The sequence below is a fragment of the Cyprinus carpio genome, chromosome A21 (genome assembly GCF_018340385.1).
Source record: "Cyprinus carpio isolate SPL01 chromosome A21, ASM1834038v1, whole genome shotgun sequence".
Classification (NCBI taxonomy): domain Eukaryota; kingdom Metazoa; phylum Chordata; class Actinopteri; order Cypriniformes; family Cyprinidae; genus Cyprinus; species Cyprinus carpio.
Window position 1 is genome coordinate 9951004 of NC_056592.1, and position 21002 is coordinate 9972005.

At 36.1% G+C, this 21002-nt stretch overlaps 1 protein-coding gene and 1 pseudogene across 4 annotated transcripts in view; both read left to right on the top strand.

Moving 5' to 3' along the window:
- The first annotated feature begins 2408 nt into the window (after positions 1 to 2408).
- On the top strand, positions 2409 to 6016 carry LOC109046313 (annotated as a pseudogene).
- A 4597-nt stretch (positions 6017 to 10613) lies between these two features.
- Positions 10614 to 21002, top strand: part of LOC109086166 (ankycorbin-like) — a 51062-nt gene continuing 40673 nt past the window's right edge. For 2 of the 4 annotated variants that reach the window (XM_042778915.1, XM_042778916.1), the window contains exons 1-2: positions 10614 to 10755; positions 11605 to 11677. In XM_042778915.1, coding sequence (XP_042634849.1) covers positions 10742 to 10755; positions 11605 to 11677 — 87 coding nt within the window. In that variant the 5' untranslated portion in view covers positions 10614 to 10741. Of the gene's footprint in view, positions 10941 to 11604; positions 11678 to 21002 lie in introns of all 4 variants that reach the window. The other 2 variants (XM_042778917.1, XM_042778919.1) reach the window with 2 other exon arrangements.

Below are 21002 nucleotides of genomic sequence, written 5' to 3' on the forward strand. Positions count from 1 at the left end.
GAGGTCAGCTTTCTCTTGACTGACATCCTTAAAGTATTCACTTGTTTTCACATAATGTTTTTAGTGTAATTTATTTGATTAAACAAACAAAACAAAAAAAATTATGTACTTTCATGTTGGCATGCTGATCACTGACAGATACAAAGCAGGCTAGCAAAATTATACCCCCTTGGCATTGGGTTTCTGTTTATTAGCACCAGGTACCTTTAAAAGTTTTATCATGTTGCCTTGAAAAAAAAAGTACTTGAAGGTTGCTTTGCGCATAAGCTGCTGTATTAGGTCAGATCTAATGATGTGATCTCTGCCCCTCTCCAAATCCTCATCATCAGCTTGTGATGGTGCATAGAACTTGTTTAATGAAGCTTTGCAGTGCCAGTGGGATTTATGAATGGATCTGGATGAGAGGCGAGAGTGCAGTAAATGTGTTTGGTTTTGAGAAACATGTTTACTGTAAAACTCTAAATTCCTCAACATTTGTACTTTCTAATGACAGAATGAAAGTCCAATGTTTTCTATAGTTCAAGTTAAATAATAAGTTTGAGTCAGCAGAGATTCGCTGAACTAAGACATTCAACTACAGGATTTCTGTAATCTCTTACTGCTTACCAGTCTTTAGTCATTTAGTGCTCTTGTCTGTTATCTTTAATAATGAGACTCCGTTTTTTTAACAGAAGCCCTAGCAAAATAGTTTCTTGGCAACCATGTTACGTCAGGTATTGTCACAACTTCAAAGGTCAGTTCACATCAGACTCTTCATAACATAGAATAGGCTCAATTTTTCGCTTCTGTGCCAGTGGCAGAGCTTGGCTTTCCGGTGTAAATGCAAGTGAAGAGTGAGAAGTGCACGTTCCAGGGATTGGATAAAGGGAATTTTATTGGAACGTAGCCCAAAATTCTTTGTAATGTTTTTATTTATTTAGCTAAAGATATCACTGTATTATAATTATATTATTTTTGTCATTAGTATTTGGTTCTGGGAATTCATATTTCTCAAGCAGGTACTGTATTTATTACCAGTTTGCAGTTATGTTTTACTATGAAATAGCCTTGTACTAGAGGTTTGTAGGTTTAGGCCTAGTCCTTCTGCTGTCAGACAAGGTCAGCTGAAACATTTAGTCCTTCTGGTCTCAGACATGGTCATCTGAAACATTCCCCTATCAACCCAAAATCATAAATAATGTTCTGACAAATTTAATTCTGACATTATAAAATCAATTTCAACTTGAAATAAATCCTTACTATGTCTCTAACATTACTCTTGGCAGGACTTCTATTAATCTAAGTGCATATAGAATGTTGAAGTCCAATGATCAATCAATAATTAAGTCTCCACAACAGCTTGTTTTTGTGCTTATGAATAATTCATCACATCTCCTCACAGTATCCAAACAAGGGGACATGAATAGCTGAGGGTGGAGCGCAGCATTCTTTTTCCCTCAGAGCATTTCCTCTGTCCTTTTCTGAATGGCACTGCACTCGTAAACTGTCTCAGCTCATGTTTTCAAAGCTGAATACAAGCCTTTTCTGTTGTGTTGAGTTCAAACCTAGGTCAGACAGTTCAGATGTGAGTCTTGAGAAGATTTCCCGATGTCACTCTATGCAAGAAAGACCAAAACAAATGACTATTATTGAATATTTCATTAAACATGACAAGCACAAATGGAGTGAGAAGGAAACTAAATGAAAAAGAAAGTTAGTGCATTAATACAAACTTTCTTTATGCTCAACATTCATCAAATGCAATATGTTTTACAGGAAACAAGTTAACCATAAATATATATATATATACACATACACTATATAATATATATATATATATATATATATATATATACACACACACACACACACACACACAATATATATATATATATATATATATATATATATATATATATATATATATACAATTTTTGAAGTGACAAGTAACAGGACACTTTATGTACTTGCACGTGTTTAAATATTCACATAATTTTTTGGTTAGTTGTTCAGCCATCTGGATGTTCCCCATTCCACCAAAAAGTGCAAAGAAAGCCTTGCACTTTTCAGTTCGTGTTAGGTTTGATTTCATGAAATGTCTTAAGAAGTAATTGGCTTTGTTGTTTGCTTCAGGCTGAGTGATGGATGAGTCACAAACTTGTCACAGGTTGCTGCTCACACTGTGCGCATCTACTTTTTCATTTAGTCAATTGATACGCGCGCTGTCATTTTATTTCCCCAGGGAAAACAATTCTTAGTTGAAGCAAACAAGGGCCTTGCTGGATGTAAATTGGTGGATACAGATTACCACTTGCTCTCTAACTGTATTTGTTCAACAAGTTAGTAAATCAGATGTATTTAAACTCAGAATGTCTGTGATACTCATACATGTGTCATTTAATTTGTGTTACCTAATCCAGTTGCCGACTATGACAGGTTAGACAGAACTTTAAAAGTAATTACATGCTAAAAAGAACTGTGGAAAATGTATAGAGGTGTTGTGGAAGTTGATTTTTTCTGAATGTCATTGTGGCTGCCTGTCTTTTTAGCACTTCTGTCTTTCATTGATTGAACACAAAACAATTAATTTACTCTTATTCTTTTCCTGTGTTCTGTTTTATTAAATCTGTATTAGAAAAAAAAAAAAAATCGCTACATTTCACTAAATGTTCTAGACATGTTTAGTCACATTTATTTTTAGATAGAAATACCAGAAAAAAATATTTTTGTCCAGACATTTTAATGTCCAAAGCATTTGAATCCATCCCATCTGATGATGCCTTTATAATGGAGGCAATAACTGCTATGGAAGGATATTCCAAACTATTTTCAAAAGGAATTGCAAATTGTATGTGGATGTGACATAATAACAAATCTTGCATTACAGTTTGTGTTTTCTCATTCATGAACGCACAGTGACTGCCAAATTTTAAATGGAAAAACAAAGTTAATTTGCAACTGTATTTCCCATTTCTTACGAGTTATGATCCTGACATATTTAAATAGCAATATTAATTGGCATGTCTGCTTTTTCACTCTTACTGCGTTGCGTATGTATCCTGCCAAAACTCAAATGGAAACCCAATTCATTTAGCATTTGAGTTTCCGATGCCTTACATTGAAACCTGTCAATCGGGTAGGGACCATACTATGGGGTATACTATATGTTTGTGTTGGGAAGTGACGTCACTCACAGTCGATTGTCCCGAATGCTTTTAACAGTGGCGGTAACTGGTAAAGTCACCGCTAAAGGCAGCTGCCAATCCGATAGATGCGTGTGAACACAATCATTGACTAAAGTGGACATGATCAGCTCCGGTGGCCATATCCATTAACCAAACATGTTTTTTTTCCGTGGTTTAGACTTCATAAATTAGTAGAACAACATCTTCAGTAGTACATTAGCCATGCAGTCCATGCTGTTGTTTACATCGACGCACTCTATAGGTGAACATTAACCATTAACCAAATGCTTTTCACCTGCCTCGAGATCTCTGTTACACTCTGATTCATGCACATGAGCAAACAGACACTGCAACCCGCCTTTCCTTCTACTCTTATTAGCCTACCTACTGTATTTGCCACCTTACCTTATATATTTTTTCCTCTCTTAAAGGAGCTGTCTTTTTTTATTATTTTGGACCGTCCTCTTAGGTCCACTTATAATGTTATCTAGATCAGTGCTTCCCAAACCTATCCTGGAGGCCCCCCTGCCCTGCAACTTTTGTATGTCTCCTTTATCTAACACACCTGATTCCACTCATCAGCTCATCAGTAGAGACTGCAAGAACTAAATTGGGTGTGTCTGATTAGGGAGACAAACAAAATATTCAGGGCAGGGGGTCCTTCAGGACAAGTTTGGGAAGCACTGATCTAGATTTTCACATCAAAAAACATAAATCTTTTCGGAGCCATCTTTAACGTTTGGTATCTGCGTGGACCTGCCTTTGCCTCTCTCATTATTTACACTACATATGCGAATCAGTGGGCGGAGCTAAACAGGCAGTGATGTAGAAGTTGATCTTCCTCTGCGAAGGCGGTGTCAGAGATTTTCATCATATTATATCCTTGATGTCACTGAATTTCAGTCAGAGTTGTGCTACACTCAATCTCTGTTTATGGATACCATAGAAATAAATGAGAAGTGCTGTAAGCTGTATCCCACGTCGCAAAAAAGTGCTTTTTTGACTAAGGTTACAGGCTTGCCTTTCAGTGTCTTTGGTGGTGTTTAGCCACACTATGTCACAAAGTGGGACATTCCATAACCTGTTGTTTTGGCAGATTGGCTTCAATATAAGCTGTTTTCAAACTAATGTGAAAGTTTTGAGTTCTGCTTCAAGATATCTTCACACTGCCACCAATTACAATACATGAAGAAAAAAAAGGCAAAAATGGAAACCTCAAATTATTTTTGTTTGTCATGGTGATATGCATGGTTTAATGCATATTTAGCTCTTTGTGGTGATCATTAGCAGATGTTCAAAAGGTGTTAACAAATCTGATCACACATCTGGGCAGCATCATCTGGAAGAATGTGCCACTCTGTGTTTGTTCCCAAGAATGCAACATTTTCAATAGATGGAAATATGTACTTAGTTTGCTGTTTTATATCTAAATATAAATTATTTATAATCTAAATTATTATTGTTTCATATGATAATGTGAACATTATTAACCAGTCCCATTGAAATTCTTTACAACATAAATTTTTCAAGCTCTTTATTTATCTATATAGTAACTCATTTTTATAAAAACGGTTTCATTTTTCCCTCTATTGATCTTTTTTCTTCTGTCTTGACATGAAGCTAAATAAAAACTCAGTCTTCATTTGAATATCCAGCTGTGATTCACATGTTTGTAAGGTTGGTGCAGCAGGAGACTGCACATTCTGCTTTACTTCTGAATGTGTGAAAAACTCTTAGTTACTTCAGGTTCACATCAATCTTTCGGTGAGGGGTACATGTCCCCTGATGAGACTTCTCCTTTCGAGACACATGTCTTGAACTCATGTCTCAAAGACCCCTTCTTAGCCTCATTTTAATAGAGGAAACCATTTTTAGAAAGAATCTAATAATACTGCAGTGTCCTCTGTTTACTCTGAATGGTGTGTTCAATCTACAGCATCAATAGTGTCAATTACTGCAGAAAACAAAAGCTTGTCCCATAGTTTGTAAAATACAATCCCTTGGAAACCTTTAGGGATAACAGTTGCTGTCCATTGATTGTCCCATAGACTATTGTAGGTGCCTTTCTGTCAATGTAAATTAAGGTATGGGTCAAATTTACTTTCATTATCTTCATTATCTGAAACAGTTCTCATATGATTGCTGCCTCTGAGTAACGGCTCTTAGCATGTTGGCTTCCTCAAATATGAGTTGCCTGACACATTCAATGCAAGGACATCATGCTCATTAAGGTAAGGACGAATTAAATTTGGTTATTTAATGTTGTTTAGACATGGTGAGCTTGTGATTTTTTTCACAGTATGCTTTTGTCTTTTGCCTTTTCTTCTGCAGCTAAAGAAAAAGGTGAAAGCAAAAATCCCTAAAAAGGAAAAAGATGTTCCACCTGGAACAAAATGTGTTGTGACAGGTTGGGAAAACACTGATTATAAGGTATTGGAACCTTCTGATAAACTGCAAATGTTAGAAGTGACAGTGGTGGACAGGGACCTGTGGAACCGCTACTACAACAAAGTTCTTGGGATTACCAAAGACATGCTGTGCGCAGGAAACATGCAAGAAAAGAGAGGCACCTGTTGGGTATGTCATACTGTAGTCTTTGATTTATGGCTGGTTGCAGGTTCTTTGAAATCATCTATTTACCTATCTAAAGGAAGTAGACCCTTGTGTTCTTTTTTCACAGAGATTCCGGTGGACCTCTGGAATGTAAGAAAAACATAGTCAGAGTGGTATCAAGGTCGGAAAGGATGTGGTAATCCCAAGAATTCAACTGTGTACACTTTTTACTCTGAAAGACATATCTGCTGGATCAATAGCATATACTGAAAAAGCAATTCAACAGCATAACCCTTTAAGAAGCTAAACATTTCCAGTATATAGACTTTTGTTTGTAGTTCAGATTGCTGTAACCAAACAATTATTTTATTCTCAATTTGATAGGTGACATTTTTAAAACTTCAGTAGCTAATGACTGTGAATTGGTTAAATAGTCATGTTTTCTGTTTGTCTTCTGTTACATTAGACACATTAACACCAAAGCGCATCAAGTAAACTCCCACTGGCTTTTATAATATTCTTTGTATGCAAACAAAATCAGACACTTCCTCAAAATAATTCAAAGTGTCAAAAACAAGCAAAGGCCTCCTGGTGAGGACATTAAACAGAGGACAGAATATACAGGGCTTGAAAGTGCATCTGAAAACTTGTATAACAGAGATTAAAGATTTTTCTTCTAAAAATGAAATTTACATCTGAAGTCTACATTCAGCTTCAGAGTGTAGTTAATGCATGGTGGTAAACATGATGTAAATTGAATTCAGTGAATGAGATAAAATTCTTGCAAATTATAACATGAATCTATTTATATATTTCATGTAATATAAAATATGTTTTGGAAAATGAAAAATATCAAGTCATCTTGAAATGAAAAAAAAAAAAACGTAAATTGACATTCTGCTTTTAACATTTAAATAACTTAGTTTCTTATCAGTTAGGTACATTGGAGTTTTATGTTACATCATATGTTCAATGAATGTTTATTGCATTATTTTAGCACCTGTGTGTGTTATGGTGGTGTTATGTATTTGTGTATGACCATGTGCACCTTCTGTATATTTCTTCAGCTTGTGGAACGTCATCATGGCTGCGTTTATGGTGGTTGTAAGTGTATTAAGCGTACAAAACAGATAGGCTGGTATATAGCTAATATGATATGTTTTTACTGTAAATGTAAGTTAAATTTTTCACAAAACCTGCAGAGTTTTTACTTTATTTATACTGTAAAATTCTGGCAACCACAGCTGCGTTTTTTTTAAACAGTGTATACCATTAAAAAATAAAGTATAATGCTACAGTATCCTTGTTAATATGCATTTAAATCCTTGAATCTTGGGAATAGCTAAAATCTTTTTGCTTTGGATGCAATGCTGTAGGGACTTTAATCAGTGTAAGTGGAGACACAAGTTACGGGTCAATATAATCAGAATATTTTTCTGTTCTTTTGCTGAATACGCTCTCTGCCAGCTCAAAGTGGATAACATTCAAAGGTCTTCTGTCGAAAGAATATGATGCAAGACCCTCTCCAAATCTGCTCTTCTCAGAAGGACTAGACTAGAGAGAGAATGCCAGAAGACTTGAGTGAAATTGATTGGTAGTAATAACAGAACAGTACTATCCCCTCCTGGACAGAAAACTTCAGTTATCGAGCGTGTACTTTAACTCATTTTAGAGAAGGTTTCCTCTGAGAGATAAGGTGTTTATTTATTTGAGGTGATCCTTGCCTGACACCTATATTTCTTTACATTTTTTATTAATTTTTTTATTTTTATTTTTTTTTACTGCTAAACTGTTATCATGTAGGAGTGATACATGTCTAGTTCTTGGATATTTTTGACATGCTTATTATAATGCTGGTTTGCATTCATGTGTGCAATATATTATTCATGATGGGGGAAAAGCTGTTTTCCGAAGATGAATATTCAGCATTGCTGAAATATTTACCACCACTAACTGCGCGACCAGGAGACGGATTGTCTACATCGATGAAAATCAAGAACTCATTGAATCTCTGTTTATTTCAAGTCTGGGAAATGTTGATGATGAATAGCTGAGCTTCATCGTACTTGTTTTGTGACATATAGCTGTTTAGGTTCATTGGCAGCTCAGTGGAATCTTCCTGCACCTTCAGTTATTGAAGTGAGGCGAGGGGCCATGTCAACTCTAAGCCTCCCTTCATTCCAAACCTTTATTTAGTCACTGTTTGAGGGGATAAACCAGTGTATTGGCCATGAGAATGAGTGTGGGGGAAGCAGAATAAACAATGCTCTGCAGATTCTTGTTTTAATGAATATGCAGAAACACATGGCTTTGGTAAAGGCTTTAATTATTCTGGACATTTGGTATCATTCTGGGCGAGACTGTAGAAATGTTGTCATCCTTGGTTGTAGGTTACAATTGAGCAAAATAAGCAAGAAGTGCTGCATGGTTGTTTTAATAAGTATGCTCTTAAAACCTGCTATATTTTAATTTGTGGGGGTGAGTTGTCATGTTATAAAATTATAAAATGCATTAATTTATTTGTTTGCCCAAAACAGTGGTTTGACCATTTTGTATGTTATATATTTATGCATTTTTTTCCCATATTATTTTTTGTGTTTCAGATTGTTTTGTATATGTTCAAAAGTTTAAAGGTTTGAGGTTGGTAAGATTTATTTATTTATTTTGAAGGAAGTCTCTTTTGCTTACCAGTGCTGCATTTATTTGATTGATCAAAAATACAGTAAAAAAAGCAATATTGTGAAATATATCATTTCAGTAAAAATATATATATATATTTTTTATATATTTTCAATTTAATTCAAAAACGTAATTATCAGCACCCATTACTTAAGTCTTCGGTGTTACATGATCCTTAAGAAATAATTGTAATATACTAATATTATAATAGAATTATAATACACTTGTGATATACTTATTTCTTATTATCAATGTTGAACAGTTATATAATATTTTTGCTGAAATCATAATACATATTTTTTTCAGATTTTTTTTTAATGAATATAAAGCATTTATTTAAAACTGAAATCTTTTGTAAGATTATACATGTCTCTTTTGTCACTTTTGATCAACTTAATGCATCCTAAAAAAATCTTACTGACCTCACTGTTGTCAGCATACAGAAGAGGATAACAGGCACAGTAACTTGTGCACACACGTCTTTATTGCAGGAACAGAGCAGAGACAAGCAAGGATATGGGGTGAGTATTAGAGAGAATTCAAACTTAGCTAAAAGAGTAACAGTCTATATCTTTGCAGGTAGATGAATAACATCATGCTGGGCATTGTGGGTAAAGAGGACTGAAGAAGACAGAAGAAGGATTGTCTACAGGTAAGTATCAGGTAGGTAGTCAGGTTGCACACATGTGGTAACACCAAGACCAGACAATGATGGAGTGAAGAGTGCTGCTTATGTAGGGTGAGTGATGAGCTGTTGCAGGTGGCTTTAGTTAGAATTACAGTAATTTTGAGTGGGTAGGTGGAGCTGAGGGATCTGACATGAAAAAAAGAAAAAGAATCTGAAATTATTTTGCAAGTTTCTATGTAGCCTGAGGCTGTGTTGCTTTTGTAGACTCTTTTCATATTCTCCTCATTACAATGTTTTTGATAGGTAACCTAAATAACCTGTGGTTTGAACTTATTGTTGTGTTGATTACTCTGTTGCTTGTGGCAATGGACCACCAAGGCACATACCGACCACACTAACCGAAAAGGCAGTTGTGGTGTTATTCTTTGCTTTGGCGCTGCATGACCACAGATGTGTTGCAGCTCTGAGGAAATTATAAGGGCGGGCTGCTTGTCAGTCTATTAGTCCTACTGTCATTGCATTTTATTGTACGGTGAAATCCAAAATTACATAATGAAGCATGAATGTGCTTGATGTTACAGCAGTGATTCTAATACAAGCCTTGTCCCTAGTGGTTTATTTGAAAAGAAACAGCAAAAACTCATTCTACCAGCAGCTATTTTTCTTCCACAATGTGAGTCGATGGGCCACACAGTTCTATTTGATGCCATATGTGCTGTACTATATTATCAAGCAATGAGATTGTATAAACGTGTTCTGACTGAGTATATGGTGCATTTGTAGCAAGTACGGGTTTAAAATCGCTGGACTTGTCCACCTCGCGGCGCCCTTTCCCAGCACTGCTGCACCGGATTGTAGAATCCGACGTTTGGCTCAGACCCCGAGGGCACTTTTATGGTCCCAGCATAGCCTATCGCTCACAACTTCTATATACTGCTTGTTTGCATAATCATAAAGATATCTGCTCTCGAGGGATTACTGACACCAGTAAATGCTTTCCTCAGACAGAATAACTGGTTTGGTGTAATAGTTTGTTACAGCGGTAAAATATAGCCTAAAATGAATTCGTGATCGTCTTTTACAGAGTAGCCATAGACTAGCAATACTAATGTAGTAGCAATACTTAAATTTGAATTCTCTGTTAAATCACATCCTGCGTTTGACGTGTGATGACGTTTTTCAGTATTTCAGTGAAGCTTTTTTATAACTCAACAAAGTAGTTGGCCGTCAATTAAATTATAAAAAATACAAATAAATCAGTTGGTTATGAATAAAAAACATAGGCTACAAACGCTTACAAATTGTACACATGAATACCACATGAACAGAACATATTGAACTTATTTCCTAGGTTCTTAGGGGAAAATCCCTCGTATAATTTGATGTTAAAAACTTTTGTTGTTTAATTTTTTTTATAGGTCAACAAAAACTTGGTGGGTTTTTTTTAATAACAATTTAAAAAAAGAAAATAAAAAAAAGAATGTTCAAAAAGTCTGACCGAGAAATATTTTCCTTTAAAATCATCCTTTTATTAAAGACTCACACGGACATTTGGTAAACAGTATTGCTTACCATAGTAAAATTTTGTAAGGGGAATAACGTGGCTCGTGTAGCCTAGTGTGAGTGTGTCAGTCAAGCTCGGTCACGAGGACACATGGATGGTGACGTCACTCGGTCTGCCCGGGGAACGATCAGAAGCAGCGCGAGCGCCGCTTGAATGGATTGTTGTCGGTGAATAACTTTGCTTCTGGTTTCTCCCCATTAGCCCACCGCTCACATTTTCTTCCGTTTTTCTTCTAATATCCGCGAGTCCAAATTGCACTAAATGGTAAATTAATAATTTAACACCACTCGGAAAAGTGTGTTAGCAACAAACCCCTGAGGTCTGTGTGTGCGGCTTAACTTTTGCAAAGTGGGTAAGTGCAGAAATCTAAACACTCTTTTCCCGTGTATCTTTCCTTCCAGTTTCAGGCTTTTTCCATCGGTACTCCCCTGAAATTTAGAAGCGAACTTTTCAGACTTCACGCTATCGAATAAAAAAGCTGTAATTTCGCTTCAGTGTTACATCTACATGCCAATGTTGTTTACAATCATCATTCCTGTCAGTTATATTTGGACACAGTATGTTGCCATTGTTCCCCAGTGAAGCGCAGGGTCGGTCCTGTTTGCTTTTCTTATCTTGTTGGAGTCTCTCTGAACACTCCATCCAAACTTTTCACTTTCCCGTGGAGACTCCTCAGGAAGATCCAGGAATATCAGTGACCCCGGTTTATCTGTATTTATGGAGCTCTCAGAGTGTCTGGACTCTTGACACAATTGACACAGTTAACTCTCAAAGTTTAGGAAACACAAAATGCTCTGACATTGTAAACTTTGCACAGTGACCACACATTAGATTCAGTACTCTGGCCACTGTAACTTGATCTACCTCTGTGTTTTGCCTCCAAGAGCTTGTTCCTAGATTTGCCATTAATAACAGTGCTGACCTGATCCTTAGTTTCTGCCGTATTAAGCGACAGTTAGCTTTGGAGTGTGTGTGTGTGTGTGTGTATGGACTAACTAAAATTTGATTTTATTCAGGTGTACCTGGGATCTGTTGGAATCTGAATGGACTAATATGAAGAGCTTGAAGGCAAAGTTTAGGAAGAGTGATGTAAGTATGAGTTAATGTATTTTCAGCTGGTTTGGGATTCTTGTGTTGGTCTTGTACACTTAAATTGAGAATCGTCTAAAAAGTCCCTCTGTGAAATAAGATGACAATTTAACAACTTATTATATGATGTTTATAATTCACATATTTTCATTCATTTGGAATCTGAGGTGTAGTTTCATAGTTGACTTGTGTGAATGTTCTAGACTTGAGGTGAATGACTCAGAATCAGACATGTCTGCAGCTTTATGATGACTGAGTCATAACTGGGAGTATCATTTTAAAGCCGAGAATTTCTGCACTCCCAAAGAAAGAATTAAAGAAAAAACAAGCTTCAGAGGAGCTTCCTGGCACTAGATGTGATTCAGCAATCATTTCTAAGCTTGTAATAAATCTTCATCAGTCTCAGGGAGAAGTATTGGAATGTACTTGAACGAAACGTTATTGCTTATAATTGCATGTTTTGGCTTGCCAAATCATTGCCACTTGGGCTGAGTCAGCGGATAGAGATTACCGTGAATTTCTATGTGATCATCAAACCGCGGAACTAAGCTGAGTTTTAATATACTTTCTGCCAGCACATGGTCACAGTGGCATTTTGAACATTTGCACGGAATGTTGTTAAGAGCAAGCCTGCCATAGCCACATTCACAGCTCATAATATTGATTTTTCTCCTTGTATGGTGGCAGAGATGTCTTTTACTGTTTTTCTTTACTTGGTGGGTGTTTGCTTGCACAACAATGTGGTTGCCTAGGAACAAAACTGACATTTTTTAAGAAATCCACTCACTGAGTTCATAGGTAGAGTTGACAAAGAGAACCCATTCAAACAATGAAAATATCGTCACCTTGGAATTATAAGGTTCTTTCTGCATTCTGAGCAGTTTAGAGATATTGAGTTTCAAAGTTTTTGCATTCCATATAGTGATATGGGATATGGAGGACAAGTCTCTTTCATACGTCAGTCCCAAAATGTACAAAATTTGGCAGATAGAGCCTTATACTTCCAAGGTGATGATATATACTTTGTCATTTATTTATTCAGGTAAATGATCTAATATTACATATCTGTAAGCAGCAAAAGTATGTAACATTGGCTAATGAGTCCACCATCAGGAGAACACTGAATAACCATGGTGTGCATGGCCGAGTTGCAAGAAGAAAGTATTTGCTCTCCAAAAAGAACATTGGTGCCCATTTGCAGTTTGCTAAAGATCATGTGGACAAGCCAGAGGACTGTTGGAGAAAGGTTTAATGGCTGGATGAGACCAAAATAGAACTTTATGGTTTAAATGAGAAGCGGTATGTTTGGGGAAAAGAATGCACTGCATTTCATCATAAGAATCCTATCTCATCTGTGAAACATGGTGGTGGTAGTATCATGGTTTTGGCCTGTTTTCCTGCATCTGCCAGCAATTCCATGTCACTTGCTTGAATTGACAACAGAAAAACAGTACAATGACAAATTCACTTACATTAAACATAGAACTTTAAAAAAACAAATAAAACAAATACAAAAAGAACTAATAAGAATACGCCATGCTAATAAGGCCTAATATAAAATAACAAATAACTTACACAATGTTTAAATGGGGAAAAAAATCTGGAAACAAATAAATAAGAAACAGGCTATAGAACTTTTATTAGCAAAACGAAAGCTTGGAGGGATGGCATGCATCATAATGTAAAATAAAAAATGATAAATAAATAAAATCAGCAAACACTGTGGAACCAAATAACAAAGAATATTTAAAAAAAAAAAACTTCAAAAATCAAAGACAAGACAACACAAAAATCCCAAAGTCAGTCAAACAGGTGCTTTCGCATTTTGTTTCAAAACTAATTTTTTGCCATCATCTTGTCTGTCTCACCTTACTCTTCTTGTCAGTCAGCTTAACTCAATCTCCTCACGTGATAAATGAAATCTTACTCCTACTGCTGATCTGTGTTGCGACTGTTGTTTGGGAAACTGCATTGAGTAGCCGTGTTCAGTTTTTAATTTTAGTGTCTCTTCTCTAACTGAATTAAATATATATTCTGTCATGAAACTCTAGATGATGCAGGCTGATGTGTCCTTAATTAAAAATGATGATATTTTTTAGCATTAAACGACTTGTCACAAGCTTATTTGTTCATGTTTCATATGCAGCCAATGAGCTTGTTGCTTTACATATAAATGACTGGTTAGCATTCGCTTGAGTATTGCAGTGCACTTTCCTCTGAAATCCTCCACCTTCCCCAGTTCCACCTGTGTAGATCTGCTACGTGTTATTATAAAGGCCATTTGTGCAGCAGCAGTATGTCTTAAAGGGGACATATGATGCGATTTAAATTTTTCCTTTCTCTATGGAGTGTTACAAGCTCTTGGTGCATAAAGAAGATCTGTAAAGTTGCAAAGACTAATGTCTCAAATCCAAAGAGTTATTCTTTATAATAGTTAAGTCAACCATGCCTACCTAAAATGGCTCTAACTCGTCCCCAAATATCTACTTCACGATACGTGAAGATTTGCATAACGCCGCCCAAATGTTCATGCAAAGAAAGAAGGCTAACTTTTATTCTCGTTGTTGCTGCCAACATGTTGTGGAGATGCTGTGTGTTTCGTTGTGAAAGCGAAACTACTTTGTTTGGCCTTCCAAAAGAGGACACAACTAGAAACCAGTGGTTAAGTTTTATTTAATTACAACACTGTTCCAGAACAGTTGAACCCAAATATTCAGATGTATGCAGAGCATTTTACAGAGGACGAGGACTGTTTCCTGGAAGAGTAGCCTACAATGCCGTGTCTTTTTCTATAAAACAGGGCAATTCCAACTTTGCAAGGAAAATACATGGCTTCATACTCACACACCGCAATAACGTTTACATATTTAAAGAATTTGCCAATGATGATTCAAATGCGAGTTTTGAGCAGTGTAAAGTAGCGCTTGTTGTTTGTCGTTTCTCAGATCACAAATGCCGACGTGGTTTTATGTTTACGCAACGCAACACGTAAAAAGACAGTTTAAGTCATTAAAATCAGTAATTATGTCCCCACTGGATGCTACAAATGCCTCGTTTGTAATAGGTTAAACTTAAACTTCATAATCACACCACAACACACCAAAAAAACAAAATAATGTTCTTAACATCAACATCACACGCTTGAGGAATTCTGCCAGTCACAACACACTGGATAGCTGGCCAATCAGTGTACAGCTCGCTTTCCAGAACGATGAGCTTTGTAAAAATCGAAGAGTTTCAGAAAGGCGGGGCATAAAATATCAAAAAAAACCTACAAATATTCAAAAAAAAATATTTTTTTGAACCTTAAACTTCATAAGCACATTGCATTACACCAAATACACAAAATAATGTTCTTTTTAGCAATATCATATGACCCCTTTAAATATTCACAGCACCATATTGGCGTATACTGTCAGTAGCAAGTTCCTGTACTTGCTTGCAGCTGTAGCAATAATCTACAAATACAGCAATTACCAACAACAGCAGCAATAGCAAAGTTTATGAACTCGTATGTTACCGATAGCTGATTATTCAGAATGTTATCTGCCGATACCGATAGTTTGATTTTCTTAAGGAAAAACTACACAGTAGGGCTGGGCAATATGGCCAAAAAAATTATCATGATAATTTTTTTCCTATCAGTTGATGTCGATAATTATCACGACAAATGTAAAATCTTTATTTCTTTCAAGTTTAAAGCCAGATTTTTGCTCCAAAGTGAAAGTTGTAGATATCAGGCCATTAATTTTCCTTAACAAAATAAATATCTAAATAGAAAAAAATATTTCTTAGTTTCTGCATGTTGTAATGAGTGATATTGTTTCAAATCAGAAACAAAAAACAGGTTTTGGTTGCCTGATAATATTAATAGTAATAATATCATTTTGTGTCTCTTAGAAATGCACATTTGATAGTAGCTTGAGTTAGCCATCTGTAAAAAATGGTAGCAACCTCAGTTTTATATGATTACATTTATTCTGACCAGGTTTTTATTTATTTATTTACTTTTAAATTAAGTATTGGTCTCCCATAGTAGCATACATTTAAATCATGATAAACACAGTTAAAATCACACATAGCACCTATATATAACTATATGGTTTTTAGGTAGCCTATTTGTATGAAAAACAGTAGTCTAAAAACATTCAGTATAAATGCACACATGCTAAAGCTTAATCACAATATACATACTAAAATTATAAACCATTACTCCTTTAATAAAATTCAGTGTGAATATCTCAGAATATTTCTGTCACAATACCATGGTGTAGAGCAGGGGTGTGTTACGACTACAGTAAAATCCACACCTGGTAAAAGGACGGGCTCACTTAAAAATTAAAGATGTGTGTAGATTAGAAAAGCCTGCTGACTAGCGATCGCCAAACATTATACCCCTGGTGAACATTTATCGAACTCTTCATATCGTTTTATTGAGGAAAATTATATCACGATAATTCTCATTATGTTGAATCATTGCCCAGCCCTACTACACAGCGAAACCTATTATTTGGTACATTACTATAATATTAAAGGTTAAAATAAACAACAGAGCTGTTATATTATTCAACTATTTTCAGATATCATAATTACACTCAAATAAAAAATTAAATGTCTACAATTCATTTGCACAGTCTTATTAAAACATACATATATAATTATGTAAAAAAAGCTCCTCTTTAGTGTTGTTTTATAGCTAATGAACTGTGAATTGTGGACAACTTTGCTTAGGTAAATGCCACATTAATTGACATATTGTCCAGAATCTGTTTTATTAGCATCTTTCCAGAGTTGAAACACTGATTGAGCAATTACATAAGACATGATACATTTTGGTAAGCTATACTGTCTCTTTCAACATATCTTCTGATGTTCATTCATGTTTATTTTGCGCTGTAACTTATTAAAGTGAAAGAGACTACACGCTGCTGATTGAACGGAGTTGCTACAGCAATCTGTCACGTCACATTTAAGTGTCAAAATGGTATTCATTGTTTGAATTTTAATGATATAATGTAAAGGATTTGAAAGCTGATACATTGTTTCTTATCAGAAGTTAGAAAGCACAAAGCTCTTTGCGATTACTGGATGGGAGGCGCGCTACAAATAATGTTTGGTGTAGAGAAAAACTGCAGATCTGGCAACCCTGGCATAAACTATGGGTGATTCATAGGGTCAAATGGAGCTTGCATTGATGCCGCTATTTTTAACTGTTAATGTTGTCATATATATATAATGTGTGTGTGTGTGTGTGTGTGTATATTTATATATAGTATATATGTGTATGATGTGTGTGTGTGTGTGTATATTTATATATAGTATATATGTGTATGAGAATCTTTATCATAACTTCTTCTTTTATTACCATTTTAAATTATGTCTTAACTATAAAACCAATTCTTCTGTTATGCGTAGTTGTAACTTATACACTCACCAATCAAAAGTCTTGTTTCAGTTCTTTGTCATACATGGTGCTTTCTAGAAAAAGAGGTAAATCAAAAACAAGAGAAACAAAATATCCTCCTGGTTCTAATTTGGGGTTTGTGTGTCAGTCCAGAACCCTACAGGAATATTCATGTAAGGCCAGGTTTTCATTCTTGAGCAAAGCAGGAGATTAGAACTGCCAGGATAAATACTTTTATAAGAGCAACTGATTGGCAAGTTCTTGTAATATATGTGATATTACTCGACTCGACTGTAGTCCCATTTGAACAGTCCTGGTTTACCTGTAACATATTGCATAACAAAGAGTGAGAGATAGTGCTATTATTACATTTGTTGGTATTTGTGGCATGTTTTAGAGAATCATAAAAATCTTTTTCTAGCCTCTTGCTCGGGGTGGCATGAAATTCCAGTCCTTATGTGTAAGTTACAAGACATTAAAAACAGCTTGGTGTAGACTAGGATTATTGTATCTCAGTAGGATGGTGTCTTTGTTTGACTTCTATCATTCACTTGCAAGAATAGACCTTTTGTGTACACAAATTTTGCTATGTTGACATGATGAGAGCTGTCTTTTGTCACACAGGGTCTGCTAAGTCATTGAGGAAACATTTGGAAAACCTCCACTCCTGCTTGGGATTCTTTTCCCATGTAAGAGACTAGATGTTAGCTGATGTTCTGCAGACTGCTGATGTTATAGCTCAGTCTCTTTATTTACTAGCTTGTCTCTAACAAGCTTTTTAATAAATTAACAGTATCATGTAATGTATTTAATAGGCTCCCTGGTTTTCCTATTTTCATTTAGTTGTTACCTTAATTTAGATTCATTGGAAATATTGTATCTTGAATTGTTGGATAACATTTAATTGCACGTTGTGGCCTGAATGCTTTGAACATTTCACTTGTAATTTGCTATGCACTGATGCTATTTGGGCTTTTATCTGTTTACTAGAACACTGATGCATTTAGTTGTCCTGATTTGTACTTCTTGTTTTTCAGAGGAATTTGGTCAATTGAATAAAAGGGAAATGGCATAGATTATCCTTATTTTGCAAAGCTGTGTCTTCTATGCTTTAGATCAGATGAACTTTGAAGCATGATTTTCCAACCCAGTTTCACGAGAAGTCAAAATAATTTGTAAGAGATTGAGAAAGCATAAGAAATCAGGTTGTACAAAATGAACAGCGCTGAACCTAAATCTAACCATGAAGTCAAACTCCTCGCCCAAGTCTTAAATGAAAAGTTCATCCAGTTATGAAAATTCTGTCATCATTTACTCTAGGGCTAGACAAGAATATTTGAATATTCGTTCGGTGGGTTGGCATTCGATTTTCAATTTTGAGATTCGAATAATCTTTTGTTTATTTTTATTTTTTGCAAGCACCTGGCATCCCCCGCGAAACGGTCTTCATTTGCGCTTGAATATAGCCATTTTTTTTTTTACTATTGGGCCAAATAGTTCTAAGGATTGTCAGGTGCGGTTACAGTGGTATTTTCACGTGAGCCTGGTATGGCGCAGCACGATTACAAACTGTTCTCGGCCGGAATTGAGTGCGTGTGTGCTGTTAGAGTGCGTGTGCAGGGGGGAAGGAAGCCCACTCGTTGCCGGCTACCAGTTGAAGTCGGCCGCAGTGCCGCCATCTTGTAGCAGAACTTCACTTGCGTTAGCATCCCATTGACTCCCATCATTTTGGCGTCACTTTTGACAGCGATAACTTTACATCTGAGGTTTATTTTAAAGACTCCATTTGTCCATTATTTATTTCTAAAGATACACGACAATGTATAAAGGTGCTCCATTACCATTCTATGTTACATTATGGCCCCTGTAAACAGTAGTTTTGTAAAAAATAGGCTAACGATTGCGTCATAACCACTCGACTCTCTGTCGCACAGTAGAGAAAATTACCGTACAAACAGGAGGAGAAGCTCGCAGGCAATCGGGGAGACGTCAAGAGATAAGTGGCGTACTGGGTTTTTACATTTTGTCTTGGTAAAATTCTATACAAAATAATAAATCAGAATACTTACTCCTTGGGGCTCATTTAGGCCAAAGAACTCCCCGCTCAAGCTCGCCGTCTCTGCAAGATTAACGATGGCAGTTTGCACGCACAGCTACTAGAAGATTTACATCTGTCAGACAGGTTGCTGACGCTCATCAAAATCGAGTTTGAGTCTGCCTGCGTCAGAAACGGAAGTTTGTGTAATCGCTAAAAATGGGCTTCACGGCTTGTCTCAATTGAGTTCCAATGGGTTGGCTGTGTGGTTGTTTCTTTTACTGTCTATGGCTTAGCCGTGCTGTTAGAGTGCGTGTGCTTGACTTCGCCACTCTGTTGCCAGGCTACCAGTTTCTCCAAACAGCCTAGTAAACAGCTATGCTACGTTCAATATAAAAAGGAAAAAAAAATGTCTTGAGAGACAGTTTGGTCTCTGGAGGAAACATTTGCGCTTATTGATATTATACCCGTCGTCGCATTCTGTTTATTTTATTTTTTAACCATGCATATACTTCTTTTCAATTAACATGACGAAGTAAATAACAGATAAAAAAGAAGTCCCAAAAACAGAAATATCTGTTCATTGTCCACATCGCTGTTTATATTACACTTGCATTACCATGGCAAGGACTGATGCATTTGTAGTGCATTCCAGAGATCTCCGTTATAAACGCCACAGTGGAAAATGAAACCGTATCTGTGCTAACTGGCCTGGATCAGCACGGAATGTGGAAAATTCTTGCGAATGCATGGTAGCCATAAAAAAAAATACATAAAAAAAGTACAATAGTCCAGCCTAATAATAATTAGTCTATATTAAACGTAGGCTATTGCTCTTAACAGACCTGTGTGTTTTGTATCACTAGTGCCGTGTCCGTTCTCGGGGTGTAACTGTGCGTTCACACCGCCGGCGTCGGGAGCGTCAAAAATCGCTCTGGCCGCCCTGCTCTCAACGCTGCAGAAAGATTTGGTAACGCTCTGACGCTCTGACGTAGATCGAATGCTTATCTTGTATTTACATGTTATAACTTAAAAATTTTAATGTAATGCCTTTTTTCCTAATTGTTTTGTGATCAAATCTTTTGTTATGTTCACGTAATAAACTGAGACGATGCGCGTCAAAGTTTTAGTGGAAAAAGAGAGTTTCAGACAGTCCTCATCTCTGCCGCACATCAGTGCTGACGCACACAGTCTGATAAACGCAGCTCCGCTGTGCAGCGAGAGAGAAATGACGGAGACGTAAGAAGGGAAAGTGCAGAAAATACAGCGTCTATTTCGTGCACAACTTGAACAAACTAGAACAGGTAAAGCTATCAGCTGTGTGGATATTGGCAATATCGTTAACAATTCTCGTTTATAATAATTACTAATATGGCTTCTTCTAAACAAGATCTTTGTCTGTGTTCTTTTAATTTGTGAACTTCATTATTTGAAGTGCAACTGCCGTCCAGTAATCGCAAAAAGCTCTGTGCTTTGTCACTTTTTAATAAAAAGTACCAGCTTTAAAATTATTCCGAATTCATAACGAAATTCAAACAATACAGTTTTGGCGCTCCTTAATGCAGCAGGCGCGGTCACTTTAGCGCCTCAGTTCAAGGGCAAGTGAACCCATTTAATCTTTCTCTTTACTAATATAGTACATAATGAACATGAATTAACATCAAAAGTTAGGCTATTTTATAAGAGATCCTATAGTACAACTTACTGAAATGTCTCATGTAGGAGGAGCCCAAGCTACACTCAGTGGCCCAAGTGATGCTTATGCTCCATGATACTGGTACAGATTCTGTGTAATGAACAATTCTTTGTGACTGTAGATTTCAAGCTGGAAAAGACATTTAGTTCCCACTTTAAGTGAACCTTAGTTCCCAGGTCATCTACAAGAT